This window comes from Stegostoma tigrinum, chromosome 33 (genome assembly GCF_030684315.1).
Source record: "Stegostoma tigrinum isolate sSteTig4 chromosome 33, sSteTig4.hap1, whole genome shotgun sequence".
Lineage (NCBI taxonomy): Eukaryota > Metazoa > Chordata > Chondrichthyes > Orectolobiformes > Stegostomatidae > Stegostoma > Stegostoma tigrinum.
The window spans coordinates 34,936,141-34,952,843 of NC_081386.1; the positions used below are offsets into that span (position 1 = coordinate 34,936,141).

At 39.2% G+C, this 16,703-nt stretch overlaps 1 protein-coding gene across 3 annotated transcripts in view; it reads right to left on the reverse strand.

The window, feature by feature from the left end:
* The window catches only part of dis3l (DIS3 like exosome 3'-5' exoribonuclease), a 49,194-nt gene that overhangs the window by 31,729 nt on the left and 762 nt on the right, over positions 1–16,703 (reverse strand). For all 3 annotated transcript variants that reach the window (XM_048562807.2, XM_048562805.2, XM_048562806.2), the window contains exons 2-3: positions 16,136–16,289; positions 366–494 (exon numbers count right to left, since the gene is read on the reverse strand). In XM_048562807.2, the coding sequence (XP_048418764.1) occupies positions 366–494; positions 16,136–16,289 (283 nt within the window). The remainder of the gene's footprint in view (positions 1–365; positions 495–16,135; positions 16,290–16,703) is intronic.

A 16,703-nucleotide genomic window follows, 5' to 3' on the forward strand; every position in this document is an offset into this window, starting at 1 on the left:
TCTCAACATACTCCATTATAAAAAAACCAGAGCTTCATATTTTCAAATGATATTGCCAAAGAATCACTACAGCCTCACGATTGAGAAATAAGTTTTCCTTTCCTCTGTTCTAAATCTCTTGTGTTTAATCTTGCAATTTATGGTGCCTCATTCTTGACCTCAAATACTGGAAACTATGTCAATTCCTTGATTATATCTATAGCAAGACGTACTTATGACAGCCAAAGTGCACTTCTCGACCACTACAAATTACTACTTACAATTCTGAAGTGCAAATGTTATCCAATTTCTATATTTAAATAAAGATAATATTCAGTACATGTACCAAACATGCGTAATAAAGAGTGTGAATTGCAACAACAAACCTGGTCTGCCATTTTTCTAGAGATTCTCCCCGATCTCTTGGTACGTAGGCGTACAGCTGGAATTCATTGAAGAACAACACACATTCATGACGAGCATCCTTCAGCAGGTTCCGCAGTTTGTTGTAATGTCTACAATGAAACAGTTAATGAGTATGATCAGATTAGCTCCAATATATTCCCACTTTAGGTCATTTTTAAAATTATACCATTCCTTTTGCTTTTTAGTTTCTCTATCACACTTTCATTCTATCACCTTTGTAATAGAGTTGTATAGCACAGAAACAAACCCTTTGATTCAACTCTTCCATGACAACCAGATATCCTAAATTAATTTAGTCCTATTTGCGAGATTTGGCCCATTTCCCTCTAAACCGTTCCTATTCATCTACCCATGCAGATGCCTTTTAAATGTTGTAATTGTACCAGCATGTACTACTTCCTCTGGCAGCTCATTCCATATACGCATCACCCTCCGAGTATAAAAGGTGCTCCTTAGGTCCCTTCTACATCTTACCACTCTCACCTTAAACCTATGCCCTCTAGTTTTGGACTCCGCCACTGTGTTGAAAAAAGATCTTGACTATTCCCCAACTGTTGCAAATTTGGATGGAGTATTTATGAATTGGAAGGCAGGATATTAGAACTCAATGTTTGTAAAATGATAGAAGGGTGGGGAAGAGTGTGTGGCCCCTCTAAAAGATGATGTGTTTTTAGGCTTGATTAAAATATGTCTGCAGAGAGCAGCAGATGCATAGGGAATTCTTGAAATTGAAAGTGTATCAAAAGGCTATAATGTTAGCAGGCAAAGCCGTATTTTTAACAAAGACAACAGGTTTGTGAATTTAGCCAATTAATTTAAACCAGGTCCTAGAGACTAAAACCCAATAAAAAAATTAAATCTGATGGTTTTAACAACCTAGGACGAAGCCTATTGTAAAAAATTAATAGGTCATCAAGGAAATAAAAGAAGACAGCATTCAAAAACTGGCGTTTTGGCAACTGCTATCTGATAAGACAACAGTTCTCAACTGGCATTAGCTCTAAAGAAAGAGAAAGTCAATGGCTCTCACTGAATTCGCTAAGCTCTCAGAAAACAATCATCTCAACTAAAGGTACAATGGCACTCTTGGCTAATATTCCTGACACAAGAATTTGACGGAGAAAGGTATTCCTGACTGGAGAACAGCACAGAAGGCGCAGAACATTTCGGAAGACTTATCCTGGCTGTAATTTTGAGAGACTGAGCTTCAATTTATTTTTCTTACTGCTTTGGTTTATATAAATGGGACTTATATTTATTGGAATAGCACTCCATCAGAATTTTGTTTTATTTGAGAATAGTTAGTAGTTGAGGGGGAATTGTTTGGTTTGTCAGTAGTTCTATTAAATTGCTTACTGTTACAGTTAGATAAATCGTTACTTGTTGTTTGTAAAGTGAGAATAAGGGACTTCATTCATTATACCACTCCTTTATACCAAATGCAAGGGGAGTGAGAGGCAGGTTACACCACTTTTCACACTTCGTTTAACAGACTACGAGATGAGGCGAGCATCTCTGCGTGTTTCAGTTTTAGTTATTTAGAGGGGTGTTGATCTCTCCTTTGTAACACCTATCTATACTGCTCATGATTTTATAAACCTCTACAAGGTCGTTCCTCAGCCTCAGACACTCCAGGAGAAACAAAACAACCTAATCAGCTTCTCCTTATAACTCAAGCCCTCCAATCCTAGCAATATTCTTATAAATCTTTTCTGCTCCCTTTCAAGTTTAATTTCATAGTTCCTGTAGCACTAAGACCAGAATTGAACAGTATTCAAAAAATGGCCTAACCAATGTATTGCACAGCCGCAACAATGACTTCCCAATGCACTGACCAGTAAAGGCAAGTGCACCAAAGACTTCTTCACTACTCTGTCTACATGTGATTCCACCTTCAAGGAACAATGAACCTGCACGCCAACGGTCTCTCTGTTTAGTAACCCTCCATAAGACTCTACCATTAATTGTATAAGTCCTGCCCTGATTTTTCTTTCCAAAGTGCAACACCTCACTAAAGAACAGTCAAAGTCTAATGGCACTGTAGATACCACTTTGCAGTCAGTTACAAAATAGTGAATTATCCACAATAAGTGGAAGTTTAAAAGTTGAAAAGTTGAATTCTTTCCTTTCACCAGTTTTTGTTATTAACTCATGTGAGGGAATACAAATGCAACAAGTTATTTCAGTTATGGTTCTAATTCATCATTACTACCTTTATATTAGATCCGCATACAGCCACTCTGGACTGATTCCAATAACATACAAGCATAGCATCAATTCTTCCCATCACTTTGAAGCAGAGCTTCTAGCCTATGTCAGATAGTTCCTTATGGTATCTTCACCAAAATGAGGAACACAGCAGTATGAGGATTTTCAAGGACAAACTTTATCCCAACAGTTCACACTTTGATGGCCCTATGTATACATTAATGATTAGTTTTCATTAAGTCAGGTTTACATTGCTAAAAGTAGTACACTTCTGACAGTGCAGCACACCCTTTCTACTGCACTGCCAAATTCTGGATTGCATGCTAGGGCTCCATAACAGGTCTCAAACCTGATTCAAAGACAAAAGTGCTACCAAATGAATATCAATACTGGCATGTTCTGTTTCTATTTCATAATTCCAGCATACACAACATTTTACAATGTGAAATAAGTTTTGGTCCATCTTAAACCGGATAGTAACGGGTATTTGTGCTCAAGTACTGTACAAGAACTGCACCCACTATGTTCAAGAAACTGAACTTTGAAAGCTCATATTTAATCACACAGAAGTATCTCCATTTATCAGTGTCAGAATTCTTGTGACAGGTTCCGTATTACTGAAAGCTGGTTTTTGTGTTATTTTGCAAATATCAAAAAGGGAAAAGTGCACATATATACGTAATTCTACCCAAAGTGTTCTAAAGTTATAAGATTGATTTGTCTTTATATTGTAAAAAAAAAATTAGCTTTAGCCAACGGGTTGTGAAATTACCCTTCTCAAGTTTTCTAGGCTCGCTGGAATGTAAGAAGTGTTAAGTTTCTACGTAAATAACTAATTCATGTACAAACCCAGCAAGTTTTTAAAAATAATGAAAAGGCTAAGGGTCGAATGCAGTTTGTAAAAGCAAACAGCAAAGTGGCATAATTTAATCAGCAAATCAGGAGATGTGGTAACAAGGCCTGGAGTGTGGGGTGGGGGGCTGGGACATGGGAGAGTTTAGGCCCTAAAATTGTTATCTTCAATACTGAGATCAATAAAGTGTGGAGCTGGATGAACACAGCAGGCCAAGCAGCATCTCAGGAGCACAAAAGCTGACATTTTGGGCCTAGACCCTTCATCAGAGACCTCTCTGATGAAGGGTCTAGGCCCAAAACGTCAGCTTTTGTGCTCCTGAGATGCTGCTTGCCCTGCTGTGTTCATCCAGCTCCACTCCACACTTTGTTATCTTGGATTCTCCAGCATCTGCAGTTCCCATTATCACTGATCTCAGTATTGAGTCTGGAGGGCTGTATGGTCCCCAAGCGGAAAATGAGGTGTTGTTCCTCCAGCTTGCATTGGGCTTTACTGGAACACTGTAGCAAGCCAGAGACAGAGATGTTGGCTAGAGAGCAGGGTGGTGCATTGAACTGACAGGCAACAGGTAGTTCAGGGTCTTTTTTGCGAGCAGAACATAGATGTTCTGCATAGCGGTTGCCAAGTCTATACTTCTTTTCCCCAATGTAGAGGAGACCACATTGTAAGCATCGAATGCAGTAGACTAGATTCCTGGAAGTGCAGGTGAAGTGTTGCTTCACCTGGAAGTTAAGTTTGGGCCCTTGGATTGTGGGGAGGGAGGAGGTAAATGGGGATTAGTTGCACCTTTGTCGGTTACAAGGGAAGGTGCCGTAGGGCTTTGGGGTGGTGTTGGGGGTGAAGGAAATGTGGACCAGGGTATGCCGGAGGGAACAGTCCCTGCAGAAGGCGGACAAGGGGGGGGAGGGGAATATGTGTCTGGTGGTGGCATCTTGTTGGAGGTGGCTGAAATGGCATCTGATGATCTTCTGGATGTGGATGCTGGTAGGATGGTAGGTGAGGATAAGGGGAACCCTATTGCTGTTGCGAAAGAGAAGGGAAGGGGTGAGGGCAGAAGTATGGGAGATGGGGTTGGACCCGATTGAGGGCCCTGTCAACAACCGAGCTGGGGAATCCACGGTTGAGGAAGAATGTGGACATTTTGGAGGGTCCCTTGTCGAAGTTGGCCACATCTGAACCAATGCAACGGAGACGGAGGAACTGAGAAAATGGGATGGAACCTTTACAGGAAGTGGGGTGTGAGGGTGTATAGTTCAGGTAGCTGTGAGAGTCGGTGGGTTTGTAATGGATATTAGCGGCCAGTCAATCCCCAGATATGGAAAAAGAAATGTCGAGGAAGGGAAGGCAGGAGTCAGAGAAGGACCACATGAAAGTGAGGGCAGGTTGGAAACTGGAGGCAAAATTGATGAAGTTTTCCAATTCTGGATGAGAGAGGGAAGCAGCACCAATGATATCATCGATGAGTTGGAGAAAGAGTTGTGGGTGGGGGCCGGAATAGGACTGGAACAAGGAATGTTCCATGTACCCACGAACAGACAGGCATAACTAGGGCCCATATGGGTGACCATGGCAATCCCTTTTACCTGAAGAAAAATGAGAGGAGTCCCCTATCTATATCAACAACCTGAGGTTGAGAGGGTGAAAAGCATCAAGCTCCTCAGAGTGACGATAACCGACAACTTGTCCTGGACTTTGCACGTTGATGCGACAGTCAAGAAGGCACAACATGCCTCTTCTTCCTTAGGCAACTCAGGAAATTTGGCACTTTCATAAGGTCCCTCACCAACTTCTACAGATGTACCATTGAAACCATACTGTCCAGGTGCATAATGGCCTGATATGGCAACTGCTCTGCCCAGGACCATAAGGAACTACAGAAGGTGGTCTGCACAGCCCTGACCATCACAGAAGCCAATCTTCCATCCATGGACTCAACTTATACGGCTCACCGTCCCAGAAAGCCTGCCAATATCAAAGACCTATCGCTCCCTGGTAATGATCTACTACATCTTCTGTGAGGCAGAAAATACAGAAGCCTGAACATACGCACAAGCAGGTTCAGGAACAGCTTCTTCCTGGCCATTATCTGACCGATGAATGGACTCCCTAGCCTCAAACAATGCTGATTTTGCTAATGTTGATCTTGCATAGCGCACACCCTGTGCAATGCAAACTGTATGCCTCTGTTAACTCTTTTTGATCTGTACATCCTTTGATTACTATGATCTGCCTGTACCGCTCGGAAACAAATGTTTTCACTGTACTTCAGTACACGTGACAATTAATCAGTCCATTATGTTGTGGAAGAATGTAAAAGATAACAGAACAAATGATGAATACTGCAGGATCAAAGACAGTCTATAGTTAGTTTCACTTGGTGATACGGAAATATGTAATGAGAACCATTAACAAAATAAATAAGTTATACTGATCTTATTAGCTCAAGAGTAAAGCAGCAATAACTTGCATGTATGTAGCATTTTGAGTGCATTAAAATGTACCAATGTATTTCACTGCTTCATGAAACAAAATTTGAGATGGAGTCACAAATGGCAAACTTAAGGGTAAAGGCCAAAATCTTATTAAGCATATAGGTTTCAAGTGTCATCATAAAGAAGTGAGCAGCACAATTAAGGGCCTTAGCTGAAGATACAGCTACCAATGGCAGGGAGAAAGAAATGGGATTCTCAAGAAGATACCGGTTGGGAGAGGACGGGGATGTTGAAGTGTTATGGGGCTGGAGGCATTAGAACTTACTTATGAGAAAATCAATTAATTAACTGATGAAATTAATGTGGCGTGATTATAATTAGATTCTCCTTATAGCAGAACAGTATATCAACTTTGGGTACAATCATGTAAAATGAACAGCGTTGAGTGTCAGTTATTTGAGCAAGAGATTTCCTAATAAATATTATGTGAATTAACCAAAATACCACAAAACTACCAATTACTCTGCTGTTTAACAGTGTGAACCTAAACAGAACGAGACGTGATCATTCCCATGTAGAGTGCCATATTTTGACATTTTGAAAGTTGTGAACTGCAATGACAATTTGAATTTAGGGAGCTTGGTGAACATAAATACTGATCTCAGAACTATAGTGCATTACAGCTCCAACTGTCACGTTTGCTTATGAACATGATATTTATAAATGTATAAGAAAGGAATGCTGCATCTATAATTCCAAGAAAATTTTGAATACTTAACATTTCAAGAACCTAATTTATTTTGAACAAACTGAAAGTATTGAATGATAAATGAAAAAAAAATCCAGCTTGCTAGAAGTTAATCACACTCAAACTGGTAGCTTTAAATTAGTTATATCAGCTGATTTCTGTCAAAAGGGAAATGGATTTGACATTCAATTCTGTTACAGACAGATATTTGCACAGAACGTTCTTCTTTCACGTCTAATAATATTTGTTGATTTGGTAGAAAAGACTCCCGTTTTTACAGAGCTATTTACAACCAGTCCAAAATCAGATGTCAATGTCAAGTTTTCTAGTTGTTATTTTCAAGAAAGCTTGGAAGTTTCACTCCATTAAAAACACAAAGTATTTGAAAAGCTTCAAGCTTCAATGCTGTAAAATAAATAATTTGGGAAAGGATAAGACCTTTAAGGTCTTTAAACACTGCCATGAAAATATCATAGAAGCTAACTCATGACAGCAGGTCCTGCAACCCATACTGCACACAAGGGGAATTAAGTGAACAACTGGGACAAAATTAACAGCAATCTGTTAAGTTGACGGTCTTTGATTAAAATAGCCCAAGGCTTTTAACAGACGCTCAAACCTCAAGGGAACTTTTTCCAAAATGTTAGCAGGCAATTAATGCAGTTATTGCAAATTTAACCATTTGATAACATTAGTACACATTATTCATTCTTGAAAATTAAAGGTATAACAAATACATTGGGTCATTTGAAAATATGTTCAAAACCAAGACATTTTGTTTGATGTTAAAGATTTTCCAAAATATTTTATTAACATTGAGAAAATATAGTATAACCAATCTTTTATTTCCAAGTCTGTTTGAACTGAGTACCATTTCTCATGCAACAAATAGGACAGAATAACTTTTAAAGTATCAAGGCCAATTTAGTGATCACTTAAACCTGTTAACATACAAGCAGGCTTATTGAATGCTGTCCATTAAAGCAACAATTTGCTTTTATAAAACACACGTAAAATTAAACAAAAAATTTTTAACCGTACTTTATGGATCTTGATTGGTAAGGGGATCAAAGGTTAAGAGAGAAGGCAGAACAGGGTGGGGAGCATATCAGCCTTGATCAAATGGCTGAACAAGCCCAACAGGCCAAACAGCCTAATTCTGCTCCTATGTCTTATGGTGTTGCTCTTTGGGGCAGCACTGACACATAGGGCCAAATGGCCTTATTCCATTCTGTAGTTATTCTGTGACACTATCATAGGAAAAATAGAACAGAGGCTGTATATTCCAAAAAGAAGTCAACTGAAGGAGTTCTAAGAGTGCTTTTCAAGATTGTGTCAGAGTTTGATACGTTTGATAGAGAGAAAGTATTTCTATTTATGGATGAGATCATAAACATGAGATAGTTGCAAATAAATCCAACAGAAAACACAGAAGAAACCTGTTTACCCAGACAGTGGCTTGGATGTGGAGCTCACTCCTAAATGGAGTGGTCAAGGCAAATAGTTTGTAATGCAGTCAGGGGAAGGAAGACAAATACTTAAGGGAACACAGAAATATGTTGAGGGGGTGCAAAAAAAATTATGTTGTGATGAACCTTTTAGTCTCAATGGAATAGCCTGTCTCTGTGTTGTAAAACAATTTTAATGGTTTGTAAAGGCAGATCAACAAATTTCTACAGGTTCACTTGTACAGGGCGGTTGTTAGACCTCATCTGGAATATTGTCTATCGTTGTGGACACCACATTGCAGGAAGCATGCAAGTACATTGGACAGAGAGTGCAGAAGTGACTTACAAGAATGGTTCCAGGCAGGATTGGAGGGTTTGAATCATTGGGAGATGCTGAATAGGCTGGGATAATGGGAACTGCAGATGCTGGAGAGTCCAAGATAATAAAGTGTGAAGCTGGATGAACACAGCAGGCCAAGCAGCACCTCAGGAGCACAAAAGCTGACGTTTCGGGCCTAGACCTTTCATCAGAAAGATTTTTTTCTGATGAAGGGTCTAGGCCCAAAACATCAGCTTTTGTGCTCCCAGAATGCTGCTTGGCCTGCTGTGTTCGTCCAGCTTCACACTTTATTATCCTGAATAGGCTGGGGCTTTTTTCCCCCCTGGCACGCAGGAAATTGAGGAATGACCTTGTAGAAGTTTATAAATTCAGAAGGGGCAAGGATTGGATGAACAGCCAAGGTCTTTTTCCAGGGGTAGGAGAGGCCAAAATGAGACAGCACAGATTCAAACTAGGAAAGAGATAAAAGGGACCTGAGGGTGGTGCAGGTATGGAACAAACTGCTGGAAGAAGTGGTAGATGCGGGTACATTTACATTTAAAAGGCATCTAGATGGGTGTAGAATAGAAAGGGTTTAGAGGGATAGGGGCAACACCTGGTAAATGAGACTAGATTAATTTAGGATTGCAGGTCGGCGCAAGCGAGGTAGACCAAAAGTTTTTTTTCTGTTTTTGTGCTGTATAACTTTATGACTTTATGAACAGTAGTGAGAAACAATGCGAAATTAGCCGTTAGGACAATACAGTAAACATAAAAAAACTGGAAGAGTTTTGAAACTGACTTTTAAAGAATGAAATAGAGAAACTACAGATTTTACAAGGGAAGGTGAAACATGCACAGTGTATTGAGGATAATGTAATAATTTGTACAGCCTGCAAAACTCTCTCTGCCAATTTGACATGAACGAGGTGACCTTGATTCCCCTGTTCACAGATGGCATCAAGACCTGGACAAAGCATTAAATTTAGAAATTCAACAGAAGTTTAACTCCGTTTTTTTTTAGCCAGGAGCTACTGGCAGGTGAAGCATTAACAGGACACAGTCACATTTGGGTGATTTTAACGGTTGATTTAAACAGGACAAATCTTGACTTTCCATAACATACGGATTATAGAACAATAGTTCCTCAACTAGGATCATGATTATCTAAAATAAAAGAAAAATACTGCAGATGTTGAAAATCTGAAACAAACCAGGAATGCTCGAGGGATTCAGCTGATCAGGCAGATCTCACTGAAGAGAGAAACAGAATTAACACTGATTCTGGTATGATTCTCCTTTGGAACCGAAGTCTAGAACTAATTCCTAGTTCTAGATTCACCCAGAAGAGGAAACATCTTCCCTCTGAAGACCCTTCAGGATCTTACATGTTTCAGTCAAGTTACCTCTTACAGTTATAAATTCCAGCAGGCTAATTTGTCCAATATTTCCGTATAATATAACCTGCCCATTCCAGATATTGGTTTAGGAAATCTTCCCTGAACTACATCCAACAAACTCAGATTCTTCCTTAAATAACGATACCAAATTGCAGTGTACTCCAGATATGGCCTCACCAATGCACCGTATAATTAAAGCATCAGCTCTGAACTTTTGTATTCAATTCCCTTCATATTAGATACTAATATTTATTAGCTGTCCTAAGTACTTACTATACCTACTGCAAATCAATCACTAGGAATCCCTGACCCCTCTGCGAGATAATATGTCATTTTTATTCTTCTTGCCAAAATGGAGAAGTCCACATTTTCTCATTCAATCTGTTCACAACCTAAAATTTCAAACGAAAGCTTGTCCCAATAACATGACCATGAAACTATCATTGGTTACTACAGAACCCATCTGGTTCATTAATGCCCTTTAGGAAAGAAAATCTGTCACTCTTAATTGGTCTGGTCTACATGAGACTCCCAATCTATAGCAATGTAGTTGATTCCCAAATAAAATGAAGGAGTAGTAGATAATTCAACCCATCGAGTTTGCTCCATCAAGAGATCACAACAAATCTGATAACTCTCAACTCCACTTTCCTGCTCTTTACCCTTGATTCCCTTACTGATTAAATATTTGTCTATCCAACCTCTTGAATATATATGTTTAATGACACAGCCTCTACAGCTCTGTGTGATAAAGAATTCCATAGATTCAAAGCCCTCTGAGGGAAGAAATGCCATCTCGTCTTTATTTCAAATGGTTGACCCCTTAGTTTGGGATTACCCTTCTAGTCCTAGACTCTTCCGCAAGGGGAATGATATTATTCAACAAGTCCAATCCACAGACAGCAATACATAAAGCAAATCAAATGCCAATTTACACAATACAAAGGAATACGAGTCACAGGATGTTGTAAATAGAAAGTGTATTGCAGCCGGTGATGTGGCACCATGAGTAACACCTCTAGTTTTAGTCACAAACAGAATGAACAAATTGAAGCACTGGAGACAGTGCCGAGGAGCTACTCAACATTGATTGTTTTGTCAAAAATCTGAATCGTAAGAAAAAAAATTGAAGAATGTTGAGCTTTTCAGTCTTGAATACAGCAGGGAGATCTTATAGAGGAACAGCATACAAGATAATTAAGGGAACTGAAAAGATAAGTTCTGGCATATCACTTTAAGCTAAAGCAAGACAGGGGACAAGGAGATGTAACTTCCAGCTAGTTGAAATTTTCACACAAAGGGTGAGGAATGTATGGAACAAACTTTCTGGAAGAGTGATGAAGTTAAAATCAATAAAATTTTTCATTTGTTCTCAAAGGGTGCCAATATGTCTAAGACTGTATTTATGTTTTAATTGCAAACCAAAAATTATTTTTCTAAAATGTTGGTGGAATTTTGTGCATAGCTGCAGAATTTTTAAGTGTACTAACCCAGCAGTATTGAAAGAATATCATAACAAACCCAAATCAGAGTACAATTCTGAGACAATGGCATTCCTAGAACATTGCTTCTATTGCCCTTCTCAGCGGTTGAGCTCATTAGAGAGGTGGAGTTGTGGAAATTTGCTTGATGAATTTATGCTGTGGATTTTGTAAATTGCACATACTGCATCAGCACCAGAGCAGTGAACATACAGAATAGATGCAGTTGCCCCAGTTAACTAAACTATTCTGCCTTTATTGGGCAGAATGGCCTACCTCACACATAGTGTACGAGTTATGTACTGTAAACTACAGGAAGACCACAGATGGCACAGTGGTAAAAATTCCCCCAGGCACCACATAAACTGTGGGTTTTATTGACATTCATGCTAATCCTGTATCAGACTACAAGAGAACCCACATGAGGCACTGAAAACATTGAGGGATTGGACATTCTTGAACAAGAAAACATCTATTATTACTTTAGGCCAATTGCTCAACAGAGGGAGGGAAGTAGAGCAATAGACAATGACATTGCTAAAAATACATATTAAAGACTGTCAACCAACCAATATGGAAAAACAAAAGAAAGGCAAAGATATATAGAATAAGGCAAAGTAGAGAAAGAACACTTCACAAATCTCACAGATGCTGCAACTGAGATTTCAATGTCATAAAATCTTACAAGGTCATGAGTTTATAACGAAAAAAACAATCAGTTCACTGTGCAGCATGAACTCACCCAGCAGTCATTATGATATCTTTCCCCTCTGGCTCAAAAGATGCCGTGCAATCTGTTATGGACCAGAGCAAACATCCTCAATATACATTAGGCTAACCTTTTCTTATTTTAAAGGCAGCTACCAGGCATTGCATTCCCAATGCAATTCGATTGGTCAAACTACTGGTTGTGAAGTAAAACACATTTCATTCATACACTATCATTAAAATACAACAAAAGAAAGAAAAAAATTGGAATAACAACTGTATTGGTTAACAGATTATATAACTACTAAACTATTAACTGTTATAATACAGTAATATCCAAAAACACACCATTGGCAAAGGGAAATTTAATTAAATAGATTGTCTCACATGCAATTCTCCAGTCCAGGATGAAAAACATCAAGAGGAAACTCAGAGAGAGTAGCAGGGAGGGATGTACAGCAGCTTCCCAACTCAACCAACAAGATCCCAGCAGCTCCTACTGAAAAAATAAAACTAAACTAATCCTGGCTCTACGGAAGTCTGTGCCCACCCATTCAGGCTGCTATTATTGTTCTAACTTTAAAAAACTCTAAGTCATCATAAGCTGTGTACGTTATTGGATTAAAATAGACAGCTCTATACCTCTGTCTTAAAACATCTTTTCAAAAAAATACCACGACCAAGTGCACCTCTTCAAGCCACAGATTTGTCACAAATCTAATAGGGACATGTTTTTGTTACGGGTTTAAGAGTTAGGTTTAATAAACCAAAAAAGAGTTCATGAGTTCAAAATCCCATCAAGGCATTTCACAACTGAATTGGTTATTGTATGCACTCTATTGGGGTAGAGGATAAAGAGTCTCATATTATGTTTTACTCAGATGGCAATGCCTCTTAAATCTAGCATAACAATAAAAAAAACATAGATGGCATTCAATGAAATGACCAAACTTCTGTCCTACTAACAATTCTGATTATAGTTAACCTGTTAGGTAGAGGGAGTTATAAAAAGAAACCTAATTTCTCATTTATAAAATGTAGAACAAAACACATTTGCTTCATAAAATAAGTAACATATTTCTTCATTTTACATAGGGGGTTGTGTTGATCTGGAATGTACTGCCTGAAAGTATGTTGAAAATAGATTTAATAAGAAATATTGAAAATCAGATAAATCCTTGAAGAAAAACATTACAGGACTACAGGGAACAAGCATGGCAGTGAGATCAAATGAATAACAATCAAAGCACTGTCATAGGCGCTATGGGTTGAATGGCTTTCTTCCATGGGGTGGCGATCAAATCAAAAGTGAATTGGAAAAAACGTTCCTATTAATAAAACACATCTCCTGACAATCATAGTTGATTCTTGATTCCTGCTTTAACAAAAGGATATTAAGTACTTACTATCTCTTAAGTGAAGAGATCACTTTTAGTAGACTGATGTGCTCTTCTTGTCGGATGTAGGAGATCAGGGAGCACTTCAATATTCCTGGAGACCACATCTACAAGGAAGTGTGTTTGGTTGAGTATCCTACTGGACCCATGGATTGGCTGAAGTGGCAGTTAGAAGTAATGAGGAATTTACAGAAGTTGGGGATGTGCTGAATGGCAGTTTCAGGAAAGTAGAGAAATCACAGATACAGTCAACTAGAAAAGGGAGAGAGGTAGGCAGGTAGTGCAGGCATCTCCCGTGGCTATTCCCATCTCAAACAAGTATGCTGATTTGGATACGGTAAGGGGTGATGGCCTCTCGGGAGAATATAGCTCTGACTGTCAGGCTCCTGGTACCCTGACTGGCTCTACTGTAAATAGGGTACATTAAGTTCCAAGCAATTGATTGTGATAGAGGGCTTTCCAGTCAGGGGCACATGCAGAGGTTCTTGCAGCTGTCAGCGAGCCTTCAGACTGGTGTGTTGCCTCCCTGGTGCCAGGTTCAAGGATGTCTTGAGTGAGTGCAGAATATCCTGAAACAGGAGAATGACCAGCAGAAGGTCATTGTATACGTTGGTGCCAACAAGATAGGCAGAGAAAGGGACAAATTTCTGCATGAAGAATACAGGAAATTAGGCAGGTGAAAAAGTTAGATCCTTGAGGGTAGTAATTTTGGGATTACTCTCAGAGCCATGTGCTAGCCAGAATAGGAATAGAAGGATTGGGCAGATGAACGTGTGGCTAAGCAGCTGGTGTAAGGGGCAAGGATTCACATTTTTGGACCATTAGGATCTCTTCTGGGGTATAAATGATCTGTGTATGAAGGAAGGGTTGCACCTGAGTTGGAAGAAGAACAATATCCTGGCGAGAAGACAGAGATCTCAGATGTCTCTAAGAGTAACAGTGTTGTAATGATAGGGGAGTACTGCCAAACAAAGAGACCTAAGGGCGCAAATGCATAGTTTCTTGAAAGTGGGACTGCAGGTAGACATGATGGTAAAGATGGTTTTTGGCAAATTTACCTTCTTTGGCCATGCACTGAGTACAGCATTCGTGTACATCATGGTGCAGCTGTACAGGATATTGGTGAGGCCACTTTCAGAATATTGCATTCAATTCTGGTCTTCCTGTTATAGGAAAGATGTTGTTAAATTTGATAAGGTTCAAAAAAGATTTGTAAGGATGTTGCTGGGATTGGAGGGTTGGAGCTATAAGGTGAAGCTGAATAGGCTGGAGTATTTTCCTCTGTACCGCTGGAGGCTGAGAAGTGACTTTATAGAGGTTTATAAAATCATGAGGGGCATGGATAGGGTGAAAGGCCAAGGTCTTTTTCCCAGGGTAAGGGAGTCCAAAATTGAGGACATAGGTTTAAAGTGAGAGAGGAAAGATGCAAAAGGGATCCAAGGGGCAACTTTTTCACTCATAGGGTGGTGCGTGTATGAAATGTGCTGCCAGAGGAGGTGGGTGAGTTGAGTACAATAACAACATTTACAAGGCATATGGATGGGTACATGAATTGCAAGTGTTTAGAGGGATATGGGCCAAATGTTAGCAAATGGAATTAGATCAGTTTAGGATATCTGGTTGGCACAGACAAGTTGATCCAAGGTATCTGTTTCTGTGCTGTATAACTCTATAGCTCCATAAATTTAAAGCACTGCAAAACAGTAGTCATGCACCTAGGATCCTTCCACGAGCTTATCAATAAAGAAATATTGTACAGGAATTCTCCAGAGTTTCCCCTCCGATCACAGCATTTATTGGTCTACTGCAGTTTATGGAGGAGAGTTTGTGATTTGCCAGATGATATAACAACATCAACATACTTAACCACATATGAGAACAAGAAAACAGCATCTATATAATTCTGTACAAAGGTAGAATGCCTTCAAGTAATAGTTAGTTAGTTTTCATTATAATTACCGGGAGGTTTGAGGTCACTCCAACTATAAACCTCAGGACATAAATATCAGAGATAGTAGGAACTGCAGATGCTGGAGAATCTGAGACAACAAGGTGTAGAGCTGGATGAACACAGCAAGCCAAGCAGCATCATAGGAGCTCTGCTGCTCCTATGATGCTGCTTGGCCTGCTGTGTTCATCCAGCTCGATACCTTGGACCTAAATATCAGCTGTTTCCTTTATCATTTTGTGAACTTCTTTCACCCTTGAAAACCTGCTGCTTTTAGTTCACTGGGAACTTGTCACATTCTGACCTGTTTGCTGGTGTTGCCTTCACCTTCAAATTGCATTTGGAAGTGGAAGAACACAATGTTGATCTTTCTACAGTTAGTCAACAAATGCACCATGTTTGTCACAGGCCATATCAGCCCTCAGTCAGTTGGCCATTGACAACAGACATGCTGATTTTACACCAAATATGTATTGTTGCAAACTGCTGTTATTCACTGCAAGTAATTTTAAAAATCAAGATAAAAATCAAATATTACAGAAACCAAAAGAACTGCAGACACTGTAAGTCAGAAACAGAAGCTCTGGCCTTTTCTTTGCAGATGCTGCCAGACCTGCTGAGCTTTTCCTGCAACTTCTGTTTTTGATCAAATATTATGAGTTACAAATCACAGGCCATAGTTAAATAATCATAGTGCTCAAGCTTTAACTGTTTGATTCAGTAACTGACCAGTGCTTTGCGTGATCTTTAAATCCATCAAATATTAAAGATAGATAGCCATCACAAACCTGCGTCCCTTCTGGTGTTGGACAGCCTGACAAGCTGTCTGCATGAAGACAATGCCTCTCAATTCTGGAAACTCAAGTATCTCCAAATAATCCTGCACCACTTTCCAGTCAGGTATCACATAATGAGTTGCACTTTCTGACAACAATTTCCCTTCTGAAACATTAAGTTAACGCAGAATTAAGCAAGTAGCATAAAAGACAGTACGTTAGTTGCAAAAGTAACACTGATATTCAGGTGAGATATTTAGTTACTATTTCAATGTTCATATGAAAATAAAAGATCCCATGGCACTATTAGAAGAAACAAGGAGCTCTCTCAATATCCTGGGCAGTATTTTCCCTCAACTAACCTCAGTTGCAGATTGTCCAATTACATCTGAGAGATATTTCTAAGTGAGAATTTACTTGCATACTCACTGTACTTCAAACTTAATTCAATTGTATATATCTTTGGGATGTTCACAGGAAATGAAAGATATATAAAATTCCTTCTATATTAGGAGTTCAGTTCTATCCTCATCCTGAATATTTTTGAGTATTATTTTATTCAATTTTTACAATGTCAACT